At 38.9% G+C, this 23,662-nt stretch overlaps 2 protein-coding genes and 1 pseudogene across 2 annotated transcripts; 2 read left to right on the top strand and 1 right to left on the bottom strand.

Annotated features, from left to right (window-relative positions):
• Positions 1-1,008: 1,008 nt before the first annotated feature.
• On the bottom strand, positions 1,009-6,094 carry LOC148960613 (uncharacterized). The gene has a single exon (XM_089116083.1). It carries the CDS (start codon positions 3,689-3,691, stop codon positions 3,368-3,370), a length of 324 nt encoding a protein of 107 aa, XP_088972209.1. The 5' UTR covers positions 3,692-6,094; the 3' UTR covers positions 1,009-3,367.
• Positions 1,014-2,109, top strand: LOC135691389 (uncharacterized; annotated as a pseudogene).
• Positions 6,095-8,294: 2,200 nt separating the features above from the next.
• Positions 8,295-11,304, top strand: LOC148960612 (uncharacterized). Its single transcript, XM_089116080.1, has 4 exons — positions 8,295-8,871; positions 9,602-9,877; positions 10,183-10,385; positions 10,566-11,304. The coding sequence occupies exons 1-4, from the start codon at positions 8,431-8,433 to the stop codon at positions 10,657-10,659; spliced, it is 1,014 nt and encodes a 337-aa protein (XP_088972206.1). The 5' UTR covers positions 8,295-8,430; the 3' UTR covers positions 10,660-11,304.
• Positions 11,305-23,662: the final 12,358 nt, after the last annotated feature.

Raw genomic sequence — 23,662 nt, 5'->3', positions numbered from 1 at the left:
TTTCGTGATTCATAAGATACCCTGATATTATTGAATGTACTATTTCATTTAGTTTCAGAATATCATTGCCGAGTTGCGCAAGTCTAATCAGTCAATTAGCAACGAAGATGATGTGGCTGTTATAGATGAAGAATCTGCTTATCAGAATGGTATAACATCAATTTTCCAAGAGTCTTCAAGTTCAAAATTTGCCGCTACAACAACAACAACCGCTATAACAAAATTTGGAGAAACATACTACCTTGTGCTTATAAGTCTTCTAAAATACATACCATGCACACAAGTAGAAACTGAAACAGTCCAAGGTGTCGGTCCAGTGGAAGTGTCTGAGGATTTTAAATATATTAAAAGACATCTACTTCCTGAAATCAGAAGTGCATTGGAAAATAATGTAATTCTACAGGAGGAGGTGAGCCTATGTCGGAATTTTCTGTGGAATAAATACGGCCAACATGGTATGCCTCCATTTGGTTGACGTGGCATACACAGAGAAGAAAGCAGAATAGGATGATTTGTTTCCATCCAAAGCCTCTGCCTTTTTGCGCAGTGTCTGCCTCTGATGTCTGTGATCGCATTATGGAATGAAAATTCTGGACAGGGTACTCGTCAAAATGTCATAGGTGTCAAAGAAGGCAATCGTAGAGAAGGTGGTTTTTATCTTTCGAAAATGAAAAGTTGCTCAACCAATCAAAAGGGGCCTTGCTGTAGTGATGATGTCGGAAACAGAAGAACATTATCCAGCATCTTAGGAGAGAGTAGGAATACAGATCAGTTTTTTCTGTTTTGAATGTTATAGAATCAGATACAGATACAGAAGAGGAAGGCCTGAATACCTTAAATTGAGAGCAGCCGGGTTTCTTAGAGAGTTTCCGATTCAAGACGACTCAAGTGAGGACGGCTCATGGAGGTCTGGGTACGAACTGAGTTGAGGCGCCCTTATTCGCTTGTTCAATTTAAGTTACGAATGCGGAAGACGACTCAGAATAAGCGCCAAAAGTGATTTTATATCGAAAATGGAGGAGGAAATGTTAGTTCTCATGCACGATGACAGCGAGATCGATGATGACGAATTCCTTGTTTTTCATGAGGCAAATAGACACGGAAACCTGCATGTTGGACTTCCATAATGGAAATATGAACGTTTTGATCTGGATGGGATGTGAGAGGACGAGTGTGAGGTCGAGTTTCGGTTTAAGAAACAAGATATAGCTAGGCTCGCTGCTGCATTACACCTTCCAGCCAGTTGAAGCACTATGTGTTTGCCTGAAACACTATGTGAAACTGAAACGTTTTGCGTACCCATGCAGATATGCAGACCTGATACCAAGGTTTGGAAGATCCGTGCCTCAACTCTGCATGATAACTAACCTTGTGGTAAATTTTTTATATGATTCATTTTCTGACCGGCTTCAAAACCTGAACCAGCCATGGCTTTCACCACAACACCTGAAGATGCACAGGCAATTCACAACAGGGGTGCTGCATTGGATAACTGCTGAGGATTCATTGATGGCACAGTAAGACCGATTTGTAGGCCCAAGGACAACCAGAGGGAAGTTTACAATGGACACAAACGGGTTCATGCCCTTAAGTTCCAGTCAGTTGTGACTCCCAATGGTCTCATTGCAAATCTTTTTGGTCCAGTTGAGGGAAGAAGACAGTGGTATGTTAAATATGTCAGGCCTCTTGCATGATCTGGAACATCATTCATTTTCCCCAACTGGCCAAGCATTGTGTCTTTATGGTGACCCAGCTTATCCCAACAGAGTGCATCTCCAATGCCCATTTGCCAGAAGGGCTGACCTTACTCCAGAGGAAGAGGCATTTAACCAATCAATGAGTCAAGTTAGAATTTCTGTTGAGTGGGTATTTGGAGATATTGTGAATTACTTTAAATTCACAGATTTCAAAAAAGATCTTAAAATTGGTTTGAGCGCAGTTGGCAAGATCTACATGGTGTGTGCATTGCTACGCAACGGATTGACATGTTATATGGCAACAACACCTCAAAATTTTTTGATGTCGATCCTCCAACTATCGAAGAGTATTTCCAGTAGGTTGTACCAATCAAAGATCTAAAAAACAGCTTTTTTAAAAGCTACCAAGAATTCTAAGTTTTCCTATTCTTTCACACAGCACACGATTATCTGTTTTGTTTTTCTCTTTAAAGAAATTATGGAAAGGAAAATTTTTTGTAACTACCATAGGATTCATTCCTGCTGTAGAATATTTAAAAAGTAATGATCAAACCTTTTGGGTACCAAAGTATGTAAAAAAATCAAAAGCTTTAGCAGATTCCAAAATTTTGTCATTTTGAATATTTTTAGCCATTAATACTTGACTTGATCGTTCCTAGGTTTCACTTAAAACTTTAAACATCAATCTCTTGACCACATGACAAAAAATTATAGAAATATTCACTTTCAAATCAAGGTCCTGGTTTTGTTTGCCTGTTTCTCAAATTTAAAGAATCTTTTGAAAAGACATGTAGCATAGTGTAAGTGAAAAGGCAAACAGGAAAATAAATTGTTAATCACAGGCAAGAAAAAAATATTTTTCAGGCAAAAACTACCTGCTCTTTAAACTGAAATTGAATATTAACTAATTTGAAACAACCAATTAAATAAATAGAGATAATCAAAACTTTCATAAGTGATGTTACTGTACCATATTAATACAAATCTGTGTTTTAAAGGGGGGGCTCATTTACAACTCTGTGCTTTTGGGTGGAGCATGAGAAGATACCCAAACATTTGTATTTGTACAGAGTTAAAATTTGAGATCAATTATCCAATATTTCTCTATGAGATGAGTTGGAAAAGAATTTAGAATAAAAAAATTTTTACCTTTTGTCTTTTTTAATACAATTAAGCAAATATCAGCAAACAATATTACTTTTCAAATCTTTCTAATATTTTTAAAATAGTTAAATTTTGTTCCTCAATAATTGTCAATTTATTTTTTATGCACGCTATTTGAGCATTCATCATCTTTTGCTGTTCCTCGTATACTTTAAACTTCTCTTCAAATTGTTCATGCTCCTTTGCCTTCAATTCTTGACTTTTCTCTCTCACCTCTATCTCCCTCACCCTCAACTCAAGTTCTCTCTTTCTCAACTCAGTTTCTTGGTCCAACTTTCTTTCCTTTATTTCAACTTTCTTTCTTTCCAAATTGACTTCACTCTCTCTAAGTTTCATGTTTGATTCGCGTTTCTCTCTCAGGTACCCAACATACTCACTTGTCTCACCATCCTTTTTCCTCTCACACACATTCTCTTGCCTTAGTTTCTGAGAGACTCTCCATAGCCATTTTCCTCACAGCCTGTGCCATTTCCTTCTCTGCCCCTGTTGCCTGTCTCTTACCATCATCACACTTTGCTTGCTGCTGCTCTGCACTGTCTTTTCTTTCCAAAATCCTCCATTGCTTCATCTAGCTCACTGGGTTCTGGTGCTACCCCACTAGCCCTCATTTCTTCGTTCATTTTCCTTCTAAACCCCGTTTCTAATTTTACAAATCTGTCCCTAACAGCTCTCTGATCAACACTGAACTTTGGCCTTTCTACTCCATTTAATGCATCTGCAATTTTGTCCCAGCATTTCCCCCTTTCCCTTGACCCATGCTTATATTGATAAGGCTCCTCTGCCAGAATTTCACGGCAAAGCAGCACATCATGATCTTTAGTCCATGTCATTTTAGGCCTATTCAAAATAAGTTTATATCAACACATATACAGGAAAGTTGTGGCTGAGACCTTAAAGCCCATCCATTTCAGGAGAGACCAGGAAAAAATTTCAACTATTTCAGCAAGGTAAACTAACCACTTGTTTTACTCAAAACAACATAAAACAGATTACAATTTAAATAAAGTTTATTCAAAATGTAAATTTAAAAATGCATCAAGTACAAAAGCAAGTAATTCCAGCAAGTTAACTTTTACTTTAAGAGTACTTCAAGAATACAAAGTTGGTGACCATTCAGATACTGATCATACACAGGCTTTCTCCTTGTATGAACTGATAACTTCAACAAAACATCAGGAAATCTGGCAGGCTTTTGACCTTTATTTTGCTGTCTCTCAACGTTAAATGCCACTTGATTTCGGTTTCAGGTTAAGTAAGTTTCAATATAAGCATTTGTTTAATAGTGGAATCAATACAAACACGAGTGTTCTTTTGTGTGAATCTTCACAATTGGCGGCCATTTTTAACGATTTAAATGTATCCTGGAATAAAGATGTAAAAACAACGTTACTATATGTCTATTGTGGCACTGAAAATTTAGATATGTACCAACAATTCAACTTGAAAAACATATAATGCTCAGTGCCATTATGACAGGCAGAGCTGAACACTCCGTGGTGTGTAGAAAAGAAAGGTTCTGAGCAAAAACACAATCAATACACTCCAATTTTCACACTTAATGCGATCATCAGGTAACTGTCAATGAATTATCTAAGTTTATAACGATGTATTACAAAAGTGTTGAAGAAAACTCACCTTTTATTTCTGCGTCAGGCTCGCAACGTAAAAATCGAAAATTTGAGTCGTCCTCAGGAACAAGACGACTCAAGCAAAGTGGGATTGCCCTTGACCGCGCTAGTTTCTAGATCCCTATGAGCCGTCTTCACTTCCCGCGTCGTGAATCGGAAACTCTCTATTGTCTCTCTCCTGAAGGAAATTAAAGAAAATCCAGGCAAAGCAGAGCAAGTTGATAGACCACCACGTAAACCTAAAAACATGTCGTACTGGAAAATGCCAACGCTTTATGGTGATGAGAATGTCATGTCAGCTCAAGTCCTTCCGCTTGCTTTCAGTTTCACGGGAAAGAGCCTTCCCAGAACAGGTTTGGTGTTACAATTCAAATTTTGACATAAATTATGATATTGTTATAATCTGTATATCATTTTTGAAATAATTATGATAAAACACATGCCTTTGCTTTTCTATAATAATTAACCTCTAATTAAGAAAAAAGTGATCAATTTGCAAGCAATGTGATTCTTACTGGATGCGGCCATTCAGTTCACAATGAATGCATCAAACTAGGTCCGAATATCTGTCCTATTTGTACCGAAGAGTATGAAAAAGCCATGAAATCTCTTGCGAGCAAAGCATCTGATGCCATCTTAAACCCAACTTTGTCGGTCAAAAAAAAAAGAAGACGAGAAAGAAGATGATGGAAATGATTCCAGCGATGAAACAGAACCTGAATGCGAAATGACGATTTTGCCTAGCAGACATATGCAAATACAGAGGGAAATCGCCACTGTGCATTTCGTTAGTCTCGCCTCAAACCGAGTCAAACGACGACGTTTCGCAAATTGAACACTGCAAGTGAAAGTCTCAGTTCTGTTCCAACGGCTGTTAATTTCAGCATTACAGACACCAATTTCGAAGCCTTGTTCATTGTTTCTGGAGAACAACTGAAGTGTAAATTTCGATTAATTATACGCAAGGGAAGAGATGGAACAGGAAGCCATAGCTTTGTGGGCCAACACAGGTGTTCAAAACAAAGTCGTGACACAGCGTGGACACATTCCGACCTACAGAAATAAGAAAAAAATTTTTTTGGCTGGAGAGACCCTTTAACATCTCATGTGACAAGATTTTTCGCGCCAGTAAGCAATCACGTCAGAATCCCAGTCGGCAGATATGAAAACAGGAGAAAGAAATAACTTTTCGATGTTACAAACTTAGTTTGTCATTCAATAATGGACAAATTTGGAATGAAACAGAAACATCAAGCTGTATATCATAAAATGTTTTGGTGCTTATGTTGATAGGTGAGTTAGCTACAAATGCTTGCGATAGAAATTTGGCCTAGTTAATAAAAAACCAAGCTGATCAATCAACAAAAGGGACTTTCGAATGACGTTTTTTGAGTAGATATTTTTGGATAAATGTTCACCTTAGGGTTGAAATGCAATCGTCATCTTCAGGATGCTCTTATTTAAAGAGTATTTAGAATTTGGAGAAAGTATGCGACAAAAAAATGCTCCTACATTTTGTGAACATGATTCAATTAAAACTTTTGGAATCTATAGCGCTAAAATGAGTAAAAGTGGCCTTTGGTGGCATTTGTTTACAGTTTTCTGATATCTGATTGGTCAGAACTCAGGGGGTGTGTCAACTGTATTAATCAATCAACGATTTGAAGCTCATACTTTCAATCAGTACAAGTCAAGACATTATGGTCCACCGAACGGAGGTTAGAGTAAAATCGCATGTGTTACAGTTGAAGATGGAAGACCTGGAGAAACGGAAGAAAACTAGGAAATATCACCGCGGAGTCGCAACAAAGTTGCTTAACAAGATACATGTTGAAAGCGATAAAGAGCCTGATGATATCGATTTGAGAAGATTACACTTGTTTGAAACATATTTGAAAGAGAAAGCAACGGTTTTGATGAGGAAATATTTGATGAGGAAGAGTCCTGATGAGGAAATTTTTGCCCTTACGATCGAGCATGGGGATGAAGGCACCTGCGGCAGAGAAGTCGAAGAATCCTCAGAGTATAAGGAAAAAGATGCCTACAACATTTTGACGTTGGAAGAAAGAAAATTATGCGCTTTCTTCAAGACGATCACAAGCCTCAACGACAAAATTAATGGCATCGAGAGAATCAGTGAGTTCCAACAAAAGTGCATTGAAAGAAAGTTTGAACCTTTGTTCACCGAAAATGGACAACCCTACACGTCAGCGCAGAAAGTGAAACTGCTTTAACTTGAAATGAAAATATTTGAAGGTAAAATTGAGGACTGGCCAGAATTTTGGGACAGTTTTTGCAGTTCTGTACACAATCTTCGTAGCTATTTGGAAGGGCCTGCAAGAAGTGCTACAAAAGGTTTCTTACTTGCAGTAGCTGATTGTGATGAGGCAGTTGCTTTGATTAGAAACATATTATCATACGGGCAGACGTCATACGAATAATGAATTGAATTGATTAGTATCGCACCAGTGTTCAGCGAGAGAAATGTTCAATGCCTTCGATCCTTTCATGATGAAACCAGTGACGTAGCTAGCAAAAAAGCAGTGGTCTTGCCCTCCCTGCAAATTTGAAAAAATATAGGTGTGGCCATATTCTGCCACGCCCAATTTTTGAGTTGATAAGTTCTTTTTGGAAATTTTAATTTTCAGTCTTGTAACTTTTAAAAAAATTTTGATGAACCTTTGGAATGAGCTTTTCTTATTATCTTGTTACACCATGAAATGAGCTTTGTGTCTTATAGCTGTCACAAAAGACATTTAAAAACTTTAGCCTATTATAGTAGATAAACTTAGCTTAAACTAAAAGTTGTGTTATTCTCCTAATTTCTTTCAATTTGCAGGCTGAAATACATTTGTGAAGTTTAGAGATAAGCTAAAATTTGAAAATGAAACAATAAATCACATGAAATTGAATGGAAGCTTTTTGGTCATCTTTTCCACAAAAAGTCTTTTAGGTATATTAAAGCCATCACGATTAACTAACAAACCTAATAGAACTGATAGATGAATAAAACAAATGGGCCAATAAATATGCAATGTAAATATTGATATGAAATATAGGAAGCTAAAATAATGGATAGGCCTAGTTGCAAAATGCTTTCTGCAAAGTTAAACGTAAGATAAAAATACCTTGCAAAATAAGTTTAGCTTAACAAAAACATTGTTGATATTTCCACATATCTTTTTGGTAAATATCCACATGATTGGATTGTCCTTACCAAATTTAGCAAACAAGGGTTTTAAATGAAATAATTTGATCTTGTAAATTTTCAAATACATGAAAAGTTATGATAAAGAAATAAAACTGTTTAACTAACAAGATGAGTAACATGCTTGACTTGTCTCTGGTCATTTTATTTAAACAGCTATAAGTAGTAAAAAGGTACTTTCAACTACAAGTGAAATCAGAAGAGCTCGAGTTTGACTATAATTGTGTGTAAAAACAGTGTTATTGCATGTGATAATAAACAGGAAATTGAAGAATAACTTTAAGCAAGTTTTGGCATTCCCTATTCATTAACTACAACCTCATTGTCCTAATGATAATATGGTAACAATGCTCTTAAAGGGCTTAACAGTTTCTGAATATGCTGCTAAATGTCTGGAAGGTTTAAGCTCTCAAATCTGTTGGTTTGGAAAATAACACTGCTATCTCCTCCATCCATCTCCAGTGAAAAGCATTTGATTTGATTTGGCATCCATTAAAGTGCCAGTGCAATGAAATTTTGAAAATTGAGCTAAAGATGACTTTTTGAAGCATTTTTTATGCTGAGCAGAATTGTATATCTATTTGAATGACTGCGAAAGTGTGTGAATTTTCTTGAATGACAGCGACACGGCCGCGTGACGTCATGGAGCTGTTCTCGAAAAGCGCGCGCTTTCAATTTGGAAGTCTTGCACTGCCTTTGCAGGGAAACAAAAGAAATCGATGCGAATGAAGACATGAAGCCGAGCCCGAAGAAATCACGAGATGGCCAGAATAAAAAGAAGAAAGGGGAAGAGAAATACTGCGTTGCTGGTTTGCCTGGGAAAAGGTCGTGCAAGAATAGTAGTTTCAGCCCAAATGTCAACATGCACAAGTTTCCTAACGACAAGACTGTGCAGAAATTGTGGTCAAACTTTGTGCGAAGACACAGAAAAGACTTCACTCCAACCACATCGTCTCATCTTTGCTCGGGGCACTTTGAGCCAACGTGCTACTTTAGACGTCCAGACATTTTGGTTGCAGAGAATAGCCCACAAAGAAACAACATTCCTAGGCAAAGAAAGCTAGAACCTGGTGCAGTGCCAACGATTGACAATGCCCCTCAAGTCCAAAAACAAAAAGTTATCGGTGATAGTTTTGAGGAGAAGAAAATTTCGACCCCAAGAGAACGAAGACAGGTATAGTCGAAACTCATTATTCTTTTCTTAAGAAATTATTTTTTTGAAGTTGCCCCTGCTGATAAGATAGCTTTGAAGGTAGCAATCGGCCTAAGTTGGGATTCCTTGTGTTTTTCTCAGTACAGAACAAATCATTTTTAGGAAATAGTGCAGAACAGCAGACAATGATATCACAAAGAGCTTGGATGATTTTAACATGCTGTTTGTAAAAAGTGATGTAAACGTGAAGAGTAACAGTATTTACTTGAAAGTCTTATATGTATACTGTATCTTTATCAAGGATGTAGAAAACATCTCAAACCTGGGGGCACTTTTTCATTGCTGAAGGGGGCTTTTTTCAGACTACTTGAACTAAAAGGAGAGAGAGAGTTGTTGCAAGTCCAGGGCACTTCCTGAAAATAAAAAAGGGCACTTTGTTGTTAGTTGCAAAATTGGGGGGAGGGGGGCGGGGGCACGTGCCTCCTGGTTCCCACATCTCTGATCTTATTCATGCTCAAGCCCAAGGACTCAATTGGAGAATGCAGAGTCCATCAAATGGCAAATGTTGTGCTACTATCCCTCCCAATTTTAATGATGTTTATTTATGAAATCTGTCCTCCAGCATCATCTGGACCTTGTGCAACAGTTTTAACTTATGTCAGGGTACACCATTATTTTTTATTTTCTCAACTCTTGATTGATATAATAGTTTTCATTACTCATGCCAGTTTCCTTTTTTAACTCCACATAGACCATTCGAAACATGTTGCACCAGAAAAGCCCTGTGAAACTGCAACCTCTTGTGGCGGATGAGATACAAATAGGAACTGATAACTTGCTTGAAGAAGAGGTTGGTGTCAGCAGCTCAAGAGAAGTGGTAGAATCAGATACCAAGAATGACAAATGCACAGGCACGTCTGATGAAATCACCCTGCATTGTACTAAGTGTACAAATTTGAAAAAGAGGCTGCATAACTGTCAGAAGATCGTCTCAAACTTAAGGAGAAAATTTCACAAAAAGAGACATGTAAGTTGGTCACATTCTTTCTGTATATGCTAGCATATTAAACTTGCAAATAAGGTCTACTTAAAAAATCATTCCTGCTACCCACATACCTATTTGTAATCAAAGCTATTGCGTGAAATTGCACATTACACGATTTTTGAAAAATTCGCTACTTCTCTAAGTTTTTACAGACATACTGTACAGTAGCATATATCTGACATTTAACCTCATCGTTCTGTATATGTGGACATGATCATGCACTGTTCGTAATGGATGCCTGCTTGTAACTTGTCAATATGAAAAGTGGTAAATGTTGTTTACCACAGGATGTTATATGCGTGGATGAACAAGTCAACCAACCAAATATAACGCCTGAAGAAGACCAGCATGTTTCATCTGATGAAGAGGAAACAGATGAAAGTGACAGTGATAGTGATGATGACTGGGAAACAATGGAAAACTTGACTGATGATGATGATGCTGATGATGACAAGGAAGATGTTACACAAAATTCACAGGAATGCAAAAGGTGGGTTGTTTGATCATAGTAACATATACAGTAGTAATGTGCTCCAATATCTGCATTTTATTTTCAAAAGTGCATGAATTTCTTTTGAATTGACAGTTCTGATAGGTTTGAAATAGGTCATACTACTCTGTACATATAATATGTGTAAAGTACTTACTGATATCCATTTTTATTTTTCAGCGATGATAAGAAAAGCAACCAACAGCAGTGGCGGCTCTTGCTAATGGGCATCTGGGGCAATGCCCCCTCAAAAAGATTCAAAGGAAATCTATGATATTCATATTTAATTTTAAAGATAGTCTTACTGTGGTTAATTATATAAGTTTGTATCTCTTCTAGAAAAAGCTCCTTGCTATCCCGTCTCGTCCTTAGCCTTGCTTCTGGCCCGCTAGTGCCTTGAGCGATGATGTCATTTTACGGGCAAAGTTTTTTTTGCCCCTAGCCGACATGCGCACAAGCTAATTTTCGACCTCGAGCATTGCGAAACGTGGCCTGTGATTGGCTTATTTGCAGGAATTCGGGGCAAGAAAAATTTTGCCCATAAAATGACATCATCGCTAAACAACAACCACATCTATATATGCTTTTTCTTCTGCGCTCCATGACGATCAACATCGAACTATGCAAACTCGACCTTTCTTTCGATAATCGCAATATTGATGGTCTGCCCTCTCAACTGTGAAAGTCACGAGCCGCCACTGACCAACAGTATGAAAAGAAATACATTATATTTCAGTCAATGCTGTTAAAGTTATTTAACATGTTTTGTTTTATCTGCAAATCTGGAAAACCCTCTGTAAAGATAAGAGAGAATGGGACAATGGTTGTTGTGACTCAGACCTGCAAGGACTGTTGTGGGTCATTTCAGTGGAAAAGCCAGCCAATGATCTTCAATCGATACCCTGCTGGAAACATACTTATGAGTCAATATTTAAATTACTGATATTGAAATTGAATTTAATCCACAGGACGGGGATGGCCTATGATTTTGTTGGTTAGAAAACATTGCATTGGTGCCGATAATCCTGAAATTGTGGTGTATAAATTCTGAAGATTGTGTTTTAGCTGTAATGCTTCTCCGTTCCTGCTTAATTGTGTTCTCAGGCATCAAATTCAGAGATATCAAACACAATGGACAGAGCAAAGGGAAAAAAACAGTTGTGTCCACTGCGACTACAACAATCATAGGAGTTCAGACTGTCAGAAGGTACTTGATTTGGCTCGAAGGCAAGAGATTGTGAAGAACAAAAGGCTCTGTTTTAATTACACTGGCTATGGACACACAGCTTCCAAGGGCAGATCCGGAGGGTGTAGAAAGTGTGATAGGCGATACCACACTTCCTTATGCGATGCAACAACACTGAGTAGAGAAGAAAATGCGAGCCAGCAATCTGAGATGGGCAAGAGAGCACTATATGTCACAACTACCCTTCATGTGACAATTTTGGCCAAAGTAAATGGAATGCCAGCACGTATTATTATGGACAGTGGATCAAGAAGTTTGTATATCTGCACCAGCCTCATATCACAACTATGGTTGAAGACAGTGGGTGTTGAGAAAAGAACATTGAGCAGATGTATGGCACCGTAAAAAGAAGAGTGCAAATCTTCAAGGTCAAGGTACAGTCCAATGTGGTTGATGGTTTCTGCTTGGACCTAAAGTGTATCAACGGAGAAAAGGATACTCTAACATACTTGCCCAACCCAAGAATCAAGGCATTGAAGGCAAAGTATAGCAGATTCAGAGGTTTGTCTTTCGGCGATGAAAACATGGAAAAAGATAGGCTACCAATCCATATCATCTTGGGTGCTGCAGATTTTCAACGTATCAAGACTACAGAACCTCCAGTGCTTGGATCAAATTATGATGCCGACCCCAGGCAGAATTCACTATGCTTGGATGGATCCTGACGGGAAGAACCATGGACACTGTGGGAGGAACAGAGAAGATCTTCCCGATGCTATCCCCAAAGGGAGAATTTGAAAAGATGTGCTCAATAGAAGTTCTAAGGTTGGCAGACAAAGACAGTGGACGGGAAGATGGTTTTCACATTGAGAGATATAAAGAGGAGGACCCTGTCTTTGTTGATAAGTTATTGGGGGATTCTTTGCCCATGACCTTGTATCTAGTAGCAGCAATACACAAGAGGCCTTAACCCTTTATGAGAAGGCTAAGGACAGGTTGAGGGATGGTGGGTTTATCCTGAAAAAGTGGAAAACAAACAAGGAGGAATTAGCACAAGAAATAGGCGACAGAGAGTGTGACGGAAGAGAGAAAGGGACTACAATAAATGAAGAACAATTCTTTGCCAAAGAAGCCCATTAGTTTTTTGAGGGAGACAAGCCAAAGGTTTTGGGTATTATATAGGATAACACTAGAGATAACCTAGAAATTGATTTAGGAAAGGTTGGCAAGGAAATTGTTAAGAGCCACAAAGCCACAAAGAGGGGTATCCTAAGTACCTGGACCTCCGTCTTTGACCCTCATTGTCTAGTCAGCCCTGTAACTGTAATGGGGAAAATCCTCTTTCAAGAGTTGTGTATGGAAAAGATAGGCTGGGATGATCCCCTACCAGCAGATAAAAGCAAGCAATGGAAGGGATCGCTTAAACATATGCAAAAACTAACATTATTTCTGTTGTGTGAATGAAGAAAAGGCCACTGTATCAAGCTGCTCTTGCCGCGAAAGTCGATAAAAATGTAGCAAGTATGAAACACCGCAATACGCCAAGAATAAACAACAATAAAACACGTAAATCAGAAAAGGCTAATATTTTGCCCTGGCATGCGGGGCTTCATCAGAGCAAAAGTTAACGGGCTAAAAATTTACATATTTAAAAAAGGTGATGGTGGTGTCAGATTGGCATATACACTCCCAAACCGGAAATGGCCTGTGATTGGCCAGTGCGATTCTCCTTAGCAACACATTGGCAACAATCCAGCCATAAGTAAATACAGTACAAAGAATTACCACCGATAGTTATTTACCATCAACTCTTGCGCTTTTCAAGTTGTATAATGTCGAAACACGCTCGTTTCAAGTATTCAAAGTGGTTGTATCGCTCACTGTGAAGCTGTTTTGAGCTTTTTTGCAGAAAATTCTTCGGTATTGCCCAATTTGTTGTCGCTGCAAGGGCCGGTATAAATAGGCCTGTACTGATTCGTGCTATGCCTATGTAAGGATGTGAGTAATGAGAGACTGGGACGAGAGTTATTGTTGTTGTGACTAGTGAGTGAGAGAGAAAGGAAGTTGAAGTGGAGATATAGGTTGGATAGGTAGCAGAAGATGTTGTAAAGTTAACTTGGAGAATATTGAAAAAGAAGAGAAACTGAAATATTGTTTATATTTGCTTTCCTTCTTGCATGCTTCGTTACATTTTGGCGACCCTGCCAGGACCACGAAAGGACTAGATTGGAGCGTTTATTGTAAATAGTATGTAAATTGTATTCGACAAACTATGGCGACAGAAGGAGAGGGAGCAGCAGATTCTTCGGAACAGAATCGGTTATCGCTGACGTTGTTCAGGGACAAGAAAAATATAAAATTGGAGATGACATTGACCTGTTTGTGAAAAAGTCAAACCTTTATTTTGAAGCGGTTGAGTTAAAAGACAAAAGAAAGCAAAGACTAGCTTTATTGTTTAACCTAAGTGAGGATGCTTTCCGTTTAGCCGAATCCGTTGAATATCCTGAAGGAGAGAACAGCTACGAAACTTGGATTACACAGTTGAAATCGTTATTTGAAAGGAATCAAACATTGACGGAAAAGCGACATAACTTTCGTTCAAGAAGTCGGAGAGACAGTCGATTCGTTCACTGTTGCACTCAGTGAATTTGGAGCTAAATGTGGCTTTCAAGGGGAGGAGTACAATACTCGCCTTGTAGATCAGTTTATACTTGGTATGAGGGATCGGTCGACACAAACAAAGCTCTTAAAGGAGCCACCAACAACGTTAGAAGAAGCAGTTTTGGTAGCACAGAGGTTTGAAGCCGCAAATTCAACGATTGTAACCTTGAGAGCCGAAGCAACTACAAATGTGGCATGGTACACGCAAAATAGAGCACCAATAGGAGCAGTAAGTTCTGGTCAGCCAACAATGACATGCTTTGGTTGTGGTGGGTTTGGCCATATGGCTAAAAATTGTCCTTCAATTGTTGATTTTAAACGCAGAAGTAATGTTGAGAAAACCTGTTTTATTTGTAGTAAACCTGGGCATCTTGCCTGTGATTGTTTTCATGGTGGCTCACGTCAAAAGTTGCACGTTCAAAATGCCCCACCCCGTCAGCCTCCAACATGTTTTCATTGCGGTTGTATAGATCATATCTCAAGGTACTGCCAAGAAAAACAAGAATTACCAAAAGAGGCTGTGGGGCAGAGGCAAGGCAAACATTTTGGTCAAAATGACAAAAACAAGATTGAGAAGGAATATAAAATCAGGTTAACTGCTGTTTCACCTTTGCATCAAAGAAAAGTACTTTTAGTCGAGGCAAAAATAAATGGACAAAGCAAACTTTGTATTGTTGAAACAGGAGCCTCAATATATTTGATAAGTAAAGATGTATGGGAGTCTTTGAAATCTAATGATGCGCCAATTGGCATACTTGGTAAAGTTAACTTATTGCTTGAGCTTAATGAGGCACACAAAACGCATCAGGAGTTTTACGTTGCAAATGAAGTAATTTCTGAAGTTATATTGGGTTTAGATTGGCTCATAAACAATAAAGTAACCATCCATACAGCCAATCTTTTATTGACATTTCCAGATTTAACTCATCAACCGTTGACAATTTATGACGCATCTTTGAAAGACCCTTTTTTTGGTGCTACAAAACTTGTAAATAGCTTTGAAAAAAGCAAACATTTAGTTAACTAAAGCTTTTCGTCTGACACTCTTCAGAGTTTAAAACGTCAGAGCATAGATCGAAAACTCTACGCTAAGAAATATATATACCCAGTTGTGGATCGAAATAGGCCAATCAGAAACACGAGCACATGACTGTAAAGGTTGACCAATCAGTGCCGCTTGCCTATCAGAATGTTACCAATGGAGTCCTAAGGTGAAAACCAACTCCTTTTGTCTACACAGTAGCGGTTTTTTTGTGCTTATGTAGATAGATTCTAAAACTGCTAGGTGGAACGACGATCGGGCTTTACCAATAATCCGAAACATGTCACCATTATAGTTTTTTGCACAATCTGGGTTTTCTAGCAAATGCTGCCCGATAGCAGAATCGCAGGTTTTATTAGTAATTTTTGATTTGCAAGACCGAGGTGGCTGTTCTCTTTTGGGATGTGTTTTGTTTCTAATATAAGATGGAACGTGTTGTTTTATCCTATCCTCCAATCTTTGGGTGGTGCGTCCTACGTAGCCAGAATCACACTGGCACGTGAATTCACACACAACAGAACTTTTTTTTTGTGGCAGGAACGCAGTCCTTTTGAATGGACGGAAGGGCCTTTTTTGTACTGTAAACAACACGTGGGTTAACCGCGAAGGAATAATTTGTTATGGCCTGTTTTATTTGGCTTTCAAAACGTAGGGAGCTGTTTGCTTTTTTCAAAGCTATTTAAAAGACCCTTTTGCTGTCATACTAGGTGATGACATTGAAATACCAGCCAGGTATGAAATAATTCAAACAGCACGTATTCGAAATCCAATTAGCACAGAAAGTGTGCTAGAACCAAATTTGGCGCTTGCCGCAAAAGGCGTAATTGTTGCTAGCGTGCTTGTACGGCCTAAAGAACAAACAGTTCCGATACAAATCATAAACCCCAGCCACGATGCAGTAAAGTTGTATAAGGGCACAAATGTAGGTTGTTTGCAACAAGTTGATGTTGAAGTGAATGATCCAGCTTTAGATTCAGGGGGTAACAAGTTCAAAAACGTGAATGTGAAACCATGTTTAATCTCGAACATTTAGAAACAAAGGACAGGGAACGAATGACAAATGTTTTAAAAGAATATCAGAGATTGTTTCCAGCAAACCTAAGCGAATTAGGTCTGACATCTGTCACAGAACACAAAATTGAAACAGGTGATGCTACTCCAATAAAACAGCTACCCCGTCGTTTACCACATGCATTAAGACCTGTAGTTGATGAACAAATTACCGAAATGCTGCAAAATGACGTAATTGAACCAAGTAAGTCACCCTGGGCAAGCCCCATTGTGTTAGTCAAGAAAAAAGACGGTACCTGGAGGTTTGGTATTGACTTTCGGAAATTGAATAAGGTTACTATAAAGGATGCATACCCACTACCCCAGGTAAATGATTTAATAGACACACTTTCTGGTCACAAATATTTAACAACCTTGGATTTAGCCTCTGGTTATTGGCAAGTAGCAATGGAAAAATCAAGCCAGGAGAAAACTGCCTTCGTAATTTTGGGGGGTGATATATATCAATTCAAGCCAATGGCCTTTGGACTAGCTAATGCTGTTCGGACGTTTGAAAGGCTGATGTCAAATGTGTTAGAGGGTTTGTTACCGAACAAATGTCTCGTCTATTTGGACATTGTACTGATTGTTGGCAGAAATTTTGAAGAGCATATGAGTAATTTGAAAAAAGTTTTGGGTGCCATTAAAAACGCTGGGTTAAAATTAAAGCCCTCAAAATGTCATTTTGGATACGCAAATGTAAAATTTCTCGGAATTCAGATTTCAAATGAAGGTCTCTCTCCAGATCCAAAGAAAGTCAAAGCGATTGGAGAATATCCAGTACGAACTGATTTGACAGAGCTCAGAAGATTCCTTGGTTTGATCTCGTATTACCAAGATTCATATCTGGATTTAGTGATATGGTGCATCCACTACACCGTCTACTACAGAAAGACGTCAAATTTATCTGGAACCAAGGTTGTCAAGATGCTTTCAAAAGTCTAAAAGAACAGCTAATTACATCACCTATACTTGGATTTCCAGATACAAACCGTAACTATACACTATACACTGATGCAAGTGATATTGGAATAGGAGCCATTCTGACGCAGAATGATGAAAATGGCACAGAAAGAGTAATCTCTTATGCTTCAAAAGCCTTTTCAGGTGCAGAAAAGAATTGGAGCACAACAGAAAAAGAAGCCTTTGCTATCGTGTGGAGTTTGCAATATTTTCATCCATACCTTTATGGAAGACAAATTAAGGTTTTTACAGACCACAGAGCTCTACAGTGGTTAAAGGGAATGAAGCACCCTAATGGCAAACTGGCGCGTTGGATAATGAAACTAGAGGAATATGATTACTCTGTGGAGCATAAACAAAGTTCATTGATGCACTTTCCCGTGATCCAATTTCCAGCATACAGGTTGCCAGACATTCAGCGAGTGAATTAGAAGAATTACAAGATTTAGATGCGGAGTTATCTAAAGCAAAGAGCTGGGTTATGAAAGGTTCTCGCCCTGAGCAAAGACCAAAAGATAGTTCGACTGTACTGCATGCTTTGTACAATGTATTTGATTCCCTGTGCATTGATAATAATCTTCTTTGCAGGAAGTGGATAGATGATACTGGAGATGAGAGATTACAGATCATATTACCAAAGTTTATTACACCTAGGTTTTTGGAAGAAGCTCACGAGCAAGTTGGTCATAAGGGCATAGCTAAGACTTTTGATGCCATTCAGAGGACATTTTATTGGGCTGCATTCTTCAAATCTGTAGAGAAATATTGTGCAAGTTGCGAGCGATGTGCCAAAAACAAAACAGTTCCCAAACTGCGGTGGCCTTTAAAGCCAATTGAAGTCGTTCCCATTCCGTTTCATAAGATTGGTGTAGATATAATCGGACCTTTGAAAACTACACGTTCAGGTAACAAATACATCATGTCAGTCATTGACTACTATACAAAATATGCAGAAGCTGAGGCCCTTCCTAATCAAGAAGCAGAAACAGTCGTCAGAGCTCTTGAACAAATCTTTCCCGTCATGGTATGCCTTCTGTTTTACTTACAGATAAGGGCAGAAACTTCGAGTCACATCTAGTTGCATCTATGTGTCAGTTATTTGGAATAGAGAAAGGAGAACGACAGCTTATCATCCTCAAACAGATGGTCTATGTGAAAGGTTTAATGCAATATTAAAAGCGTTGTTGAGAATGAGAGTAAACCAGGACAAAAACGATTGGGATGAACAGCTTCCACACGCTCTTTTAGCTTACAGAATAAGCAAGCAATCTTCTACTGGAGTAACGATGAAACTGATGAAAATGGCGAATACACTCACGCGGTAAGACTGGAATCTAACAAAATTTGAAAACGGCAGGAAAAATTGACTAAAATACATCCTCGAAATTATCCCGCCGTTTTCAAATTTTATTAGGTTCCAGTCTTACCGCGTGAGTGTATTCGCCATTTTCATCACATAAAATTAGTAATAATGGTCAATTGTCTTTGGACAATCATGATTGAAATTACTTTGGGCTGTTGCTGAAATTTTTCACTTTTATGAAATCAATTATGATTCCAGAGGAGAAAGATACATCTATTGAGTTCGAAGGTGAATATGAAAGCCTTCGTGCCGTTGTAATAATTACATAGACGATCACCGCCGAATCTAAGGCTGAACAGTGAGTGCATCTATGACGGGATTATGAACCATTCCTAGTTTTAAGGTAAGTATATAATTAATTTTGTCTAAATGTCTAAAGTGCTTTGGGTGGGGAGGGGTAAAAACAGTAATTTACCCGAATCTCGACACCAAATATATCGATCATTTGCAAGGTGTTATTTTATATTATTCTTTGCCATCCAACAGTGGCGCCAATATAGGTTAAATAGCAACGCATGCTGATGAACTGGACAAAAAATAAGGTGGAAATTCGCTTTGTAGAGGCGTGCAATGTTTTTTGTAGACAATGTGGTAAAAACACGCTGAAATGGCGAAATCGGGCCTAATTCTAGCTGCGAAGCGATTTTGTTGTGAGAATCCTGTGTGCTGATTGGCTTAGAACATGGTAGCGAACAGAGCTCTCAGGCAATCAAAGATTTGACCGCTATGCTGGTCTGACATAAAGTTATTGGCTGTATCATTGGCTGACATAAAAACAGAGGGTCCGTCTACTAAATTAACCTATCTTGGTTTTGTTTTGGACTTCTTGAATTTTGAAATTTTACTGCCAGATTCTACACAGAAAACTTATGCTTCTGCACAGAGAAAATTCTTGGATTTTTGTATTCAGTTCAAACTCTTGAATCAAAATGGTTTTGGAGTGCTCTATTGGTTCTCTTTGCAATTCTTGTCAGCTGTCTACGATTTGTGTTTACCTCTCTGCAGTTATATTTCTTCATGTTATGCATGGTTTTCCTGACCCTTTGTTGGACTGTTGCCGAATTCCTTTGGTTCTGAAGGGTGCGAAGAGAATTTCTTCTAAGTCGAAGGTATCTAAATTGCCTATTATACCTTTGATTTTGACAGCTATCAAATCTAATCTAATCTTTTTAATGATAGGATGTTCTTGGTTGCTTGCTGTACTGCTTTTTTCAGTTTTCTTTGATCTTGCGAATTAATAATTTGTAATAAAGATCTTTCTACTGGGAAATTTTTGGCATTGTCAGATTTTTCTGTCAGATTTATTTGGAATATACCAACACAGTAAATAAAGGAGGACTTAAATGCAAGGCTGATTTTGTATTGGACTTGAGGGTTATAGACTATGCTATCATGGCTAAAGTCAGAGCTTCCATGAAAGATAAGAGTTGCAGTGTGAAGCTTACGTTAGATGGAAGTGGAGGAATTGTCAAAGAGGGGGGGGGTGTGAATGCCCTAGGGGAAATTGGATATGTAGGCATATGACAGCTGCAGCAATATATACCAATAAAAAGGGATGTCAAAAACTGACTTACCCAATTCATGGGTTTCAAAACCGGATTAACTGGCAGTAATTTTGGTCACGTTATTCAGGCATGTCAGAGGAAGATGACAGGAGGCAATCCCATCCCCCCTTCTTATTAAAGAAATTGAGAGTAGAATATCAATTGGGCACTAAAGACTTGATTATGTGGGGAAAAATGCTTGAGAAGGTAGCAACTGAAAAATACAAAGAGCTAGCAGGAAACAAAGTTGAGCCAGCTGGTCTTTTCCTGTTTCCTTGTAGATATTTGGGGTGTAGCCCAGATGGGATCATTTATGAGGAGGATACAAACACAAAAGGAATTTTGTCCATGGGCATACAAATCAAATTTCCATGGGCATACAGAAATTCCAGTCTTGATGAGATGATTCAAGCTGAGCTGAAAGGTAAAAGTGAACTCAAAAGCTTTTACCTTACAGCGAAAAACGAGCTTAATAGAAGACATGAATATTGGCATCAAGTACAAGGAGAAATGGCAGCAGCTTGAGTTTCATGGGCAGATTTTGTGGTTTGAACAAATGTGGACTGCAGAATTTTTCAAGTGAAAAAGGACTCTTTATGGGAAAACACTTTTATTCCATTATTAAAGACAAAAGTATTGGGTATTCCTTGGGATGCTAAAACTGACACTATTCAAATTGACTTTGAGAAGGTGGAAAAGACAAACTATGCTGCAACCAAGAGAGGAATCTTAAAGGCACTGCAATCTTGGCAAAAAATGCTGAGACAATTGCAAAAAAGAAGCTACTTACAAATCACCCACCCCCTTTCCCCCTGAATCAATGTTGTGATTGGATTGGTAACTAATGTTGTAATCCCCACTTATTCTGTAACCATTCTAAACAACATTGACCACGGGGGAAAGGGGCTCAGGTCACCAGCGCACATTATATGAAGATATAGCACGCAAATTCCCTTTTCGTTCATATGGCTCAGCTATTTTTTGCCAGGAGTGTAGCTTCGTTGTTTGACCAACAGCGGTTAATAAGTTCACTTTTTGTAGCAGCGAAAATCCTTTTTAACGAGTTATGCATAGACAACTATGGCTGGGATGATCCTCTCCCTGTAGAAAAATTTTCTAAATGGAAAGCATGGTTACAAGATTTGCAAGAAGCTAGTCACGTTTCAGTGCCAAGAAATATTTTAGCAGGAGTTGAAGTTTAAATCTTGAAAACATCATTGCACGGGTTTGGTGATGCGAGCGAAAAATCATATTGTGCAGTGGTTTATCTTGTTATTGAAACCACAAAAGGGGTATATAGCAAAATTCTATGTGCCAAAACAAGAGTAGCGCCATTGAAGAATCTCTCTATACTAAGATTAGAGCTTATGTCGACTAGAATCTTAGTTACACAAAGGTAGATGCAGTCAGACAAGCAATTCAGTCAGAGATTATATTGATACAGTGAGGTATTGGATAGACAGTAAAATTTTAACAACCTGTGTTGTTAATAACGTAGCAGTCTCGAAGGACGAATTATTGAAGAGCGAAGTCGATAGTAAGAGACGTACGTCGTGTTATTATCTTATTTCGAACCAACTAACTATTTCTAAATAAACACAGCGGTATATACAAGCAGCGAAGCGTAGCATGAAAAACACAGCGGGAACAAAACAAAAGCTTAGATGTTATCACTACAGTACCTCCCCCCTAGAATGCAAGCTCGAGAAAAGCATTTGGGATAAAAGTTAATTAAACGTATATAAGAATATTCAGGCATGTCCATATCTGTCGGGAAAATGAACTTGTCTCCCTGAACGTGTCCAAGAAGTACCAGGTACTTGGTTCTCTACCGGCTTGGCCCTCGCTGAAGCATGGTTTGATGGGAATGATGTGTTTTTGGCAGTTGAACGTTGGTTATCTGCATCGGTATAAGCAACTTTAAGACGATCTATGCTTATTGTTTTTTGTTTTCCATTGACATCTACGAGGAAATGTTTGTCAGAGCGCTTGAGAACCTTAAAAGGACCGTCGTAGGGAGGTTGAAACGGCTTTCGAACAGCATCATGGCGAACAAAAACGTGCGTACAAGATGGAAGATTAGCGGGGATGTATGTGTAAGCTTCTTGAGAACGGGGAGGAGTTGGTTTTAGTTGTTGCATAAAACTTTGTAGACGATCAACGAAAACAGAGGGATCAAGGGCTGTGACATCAAATGTCGGAAATATGAATTGACCTGGAAGACGAAGTGTGGAACCATAAACAAGTTGGGCGGGTGAACAACCGAGGTCAGTTTTAATCGTTGTCCGTAGTCCGAGGAGAATGAGTGGAAGAAGGTCGATCCATCTTGTGGAATCCGGTTGAGCTTTGATTGAAGCTTTAAGCTGTCGATGGAAACGCTCAACCATGCCATTGGCACAAGGGTGGTAAGAAGTAGTATGAATACGTTTGATTCCCAGTAAATCAGCGAGGGAACGGATAAGAGCTGATTCAAACTGAGCTCCTCTATCAGTTGTTATCGTTGAAGGAACACCGAAAGCTGCCATCCAACGTGAAACAAAAGCTTGAGCGACGGTTTCTGCGGTAGCATCTGAAATTGGAATCGCCTCTGGCCAACGAGTGTAGCGGTCGATGCAAGTAAGAAGATATCTACAACCGTTTGATGGTGGTAGAGGGCCAACAAGGTCTATGTGTATGTGATCGAAACGTGTGTCAGTAGATGGAAAAGTTCCAATGGGGGAAAACGTGTGACGGGTGACTTTAGCCTGTTGGCATGGGATACAGGACCGAGTCCAATTGCGGATGTCTTTGTTGATACTAGGCCAGATGTAATGTTGTCTGATAAGTCGCTGTGTTGCACGAATACCGGGATGTGCAAGTGAGTGGAGGTGATTAAACACAAGGCGGCGATAACAGACAGGAACATATGGGCGAGGAGTGCCGGTTGATATGTCACAAATGATGGTTCCAGAATCTGCCGGTAAAGGAAACTCTTTCAGATTAAGAGAGGTGTTTGACTGTACCTGGTGGAATTCAGAATCTTGCTGTTGAGCTGCAGACAGTGTGAAAAAGTCAAGGCTTGGAATATTGAGCAAGGAATTGAGCTCAATGCGAGAAAGAGCATCAGCAACCACATTCTGATGGCCTTTTACGTGTCGTATGTCAGAGGTGAATTGAGAGATAAAATCAAGATGGCGAATTTCCCGTGGCGAATATCGATCAGAGGAAGAAGACAGTGCATGGAGCAATGGCTTGTGGTCTGTCATAACATGAAATGCGCGTCCTTCCAAAAAGTACCGAAAGTGCTTGAAAGCTAAGTAGACGGAGAGTAGTTCTCGTCCAAATGTGCTGTACTTCGTTTCGGCTGGTTGCAGGCGCTTTGAAAAGAAAGAAATAGGTTGCCAGGCACCGTTGAGGAATTGTTGAAGCACTGCTCCTACAGCCACATTCGAAGCATCAACAACTACACTGCATGGTGCTACTGGTGAT

Source organism: Rhopilema esculentum, chromosome 1, assembly GCF_057945365.1.
Source record: "Rhopilema esculentum isolate cy_ngs chromosome 1, ASM5794536v1, whole genome shotgun sequence".
Lineage (NCBI taxonomy): Eukaryota > Metazoa > Cnidaria > Scyphozoa > Rhizostomeae > Rhizostomatidae > Rhopilema > Rhopilema esculentum.
Note: the sequence above shows the minus strand (reverse complement) of the source record. Positions and strands in the feature narration are given on the sequence as shown.

Bases quoted from the DNA above. Each gene is read 5' to 3' on its own strand.
- LOC148960613 (XM_089116083.1), bottom strand. From the start codon at position 3,691: ATGACATGGACTAAAGATCATGATGTGCTGCTTTGCCGTGAAATTCTG.
- LOC148960612 (XM_089116080.1), top strand. From the start codon at position 8,431: ATGAAGCCGAGCCCGAAGAAATCACGAGATGGCCAGAATAAAAAGAAG. The intron at 9,878-10,182 runs GTAAGTTGGTCA...TGTTTACCACAG, and splicing joins AATTTCACAAAAAGAGACAT to GATGTTATATGCGTGGATGA. The intron at 10,386-10,565 runs GTGGGTTGTTTG...TTTATTTTTCAG, and splicing joins AATTCACAGGAATGCAAAAG to CGATGATAAGAAAAGCAACC.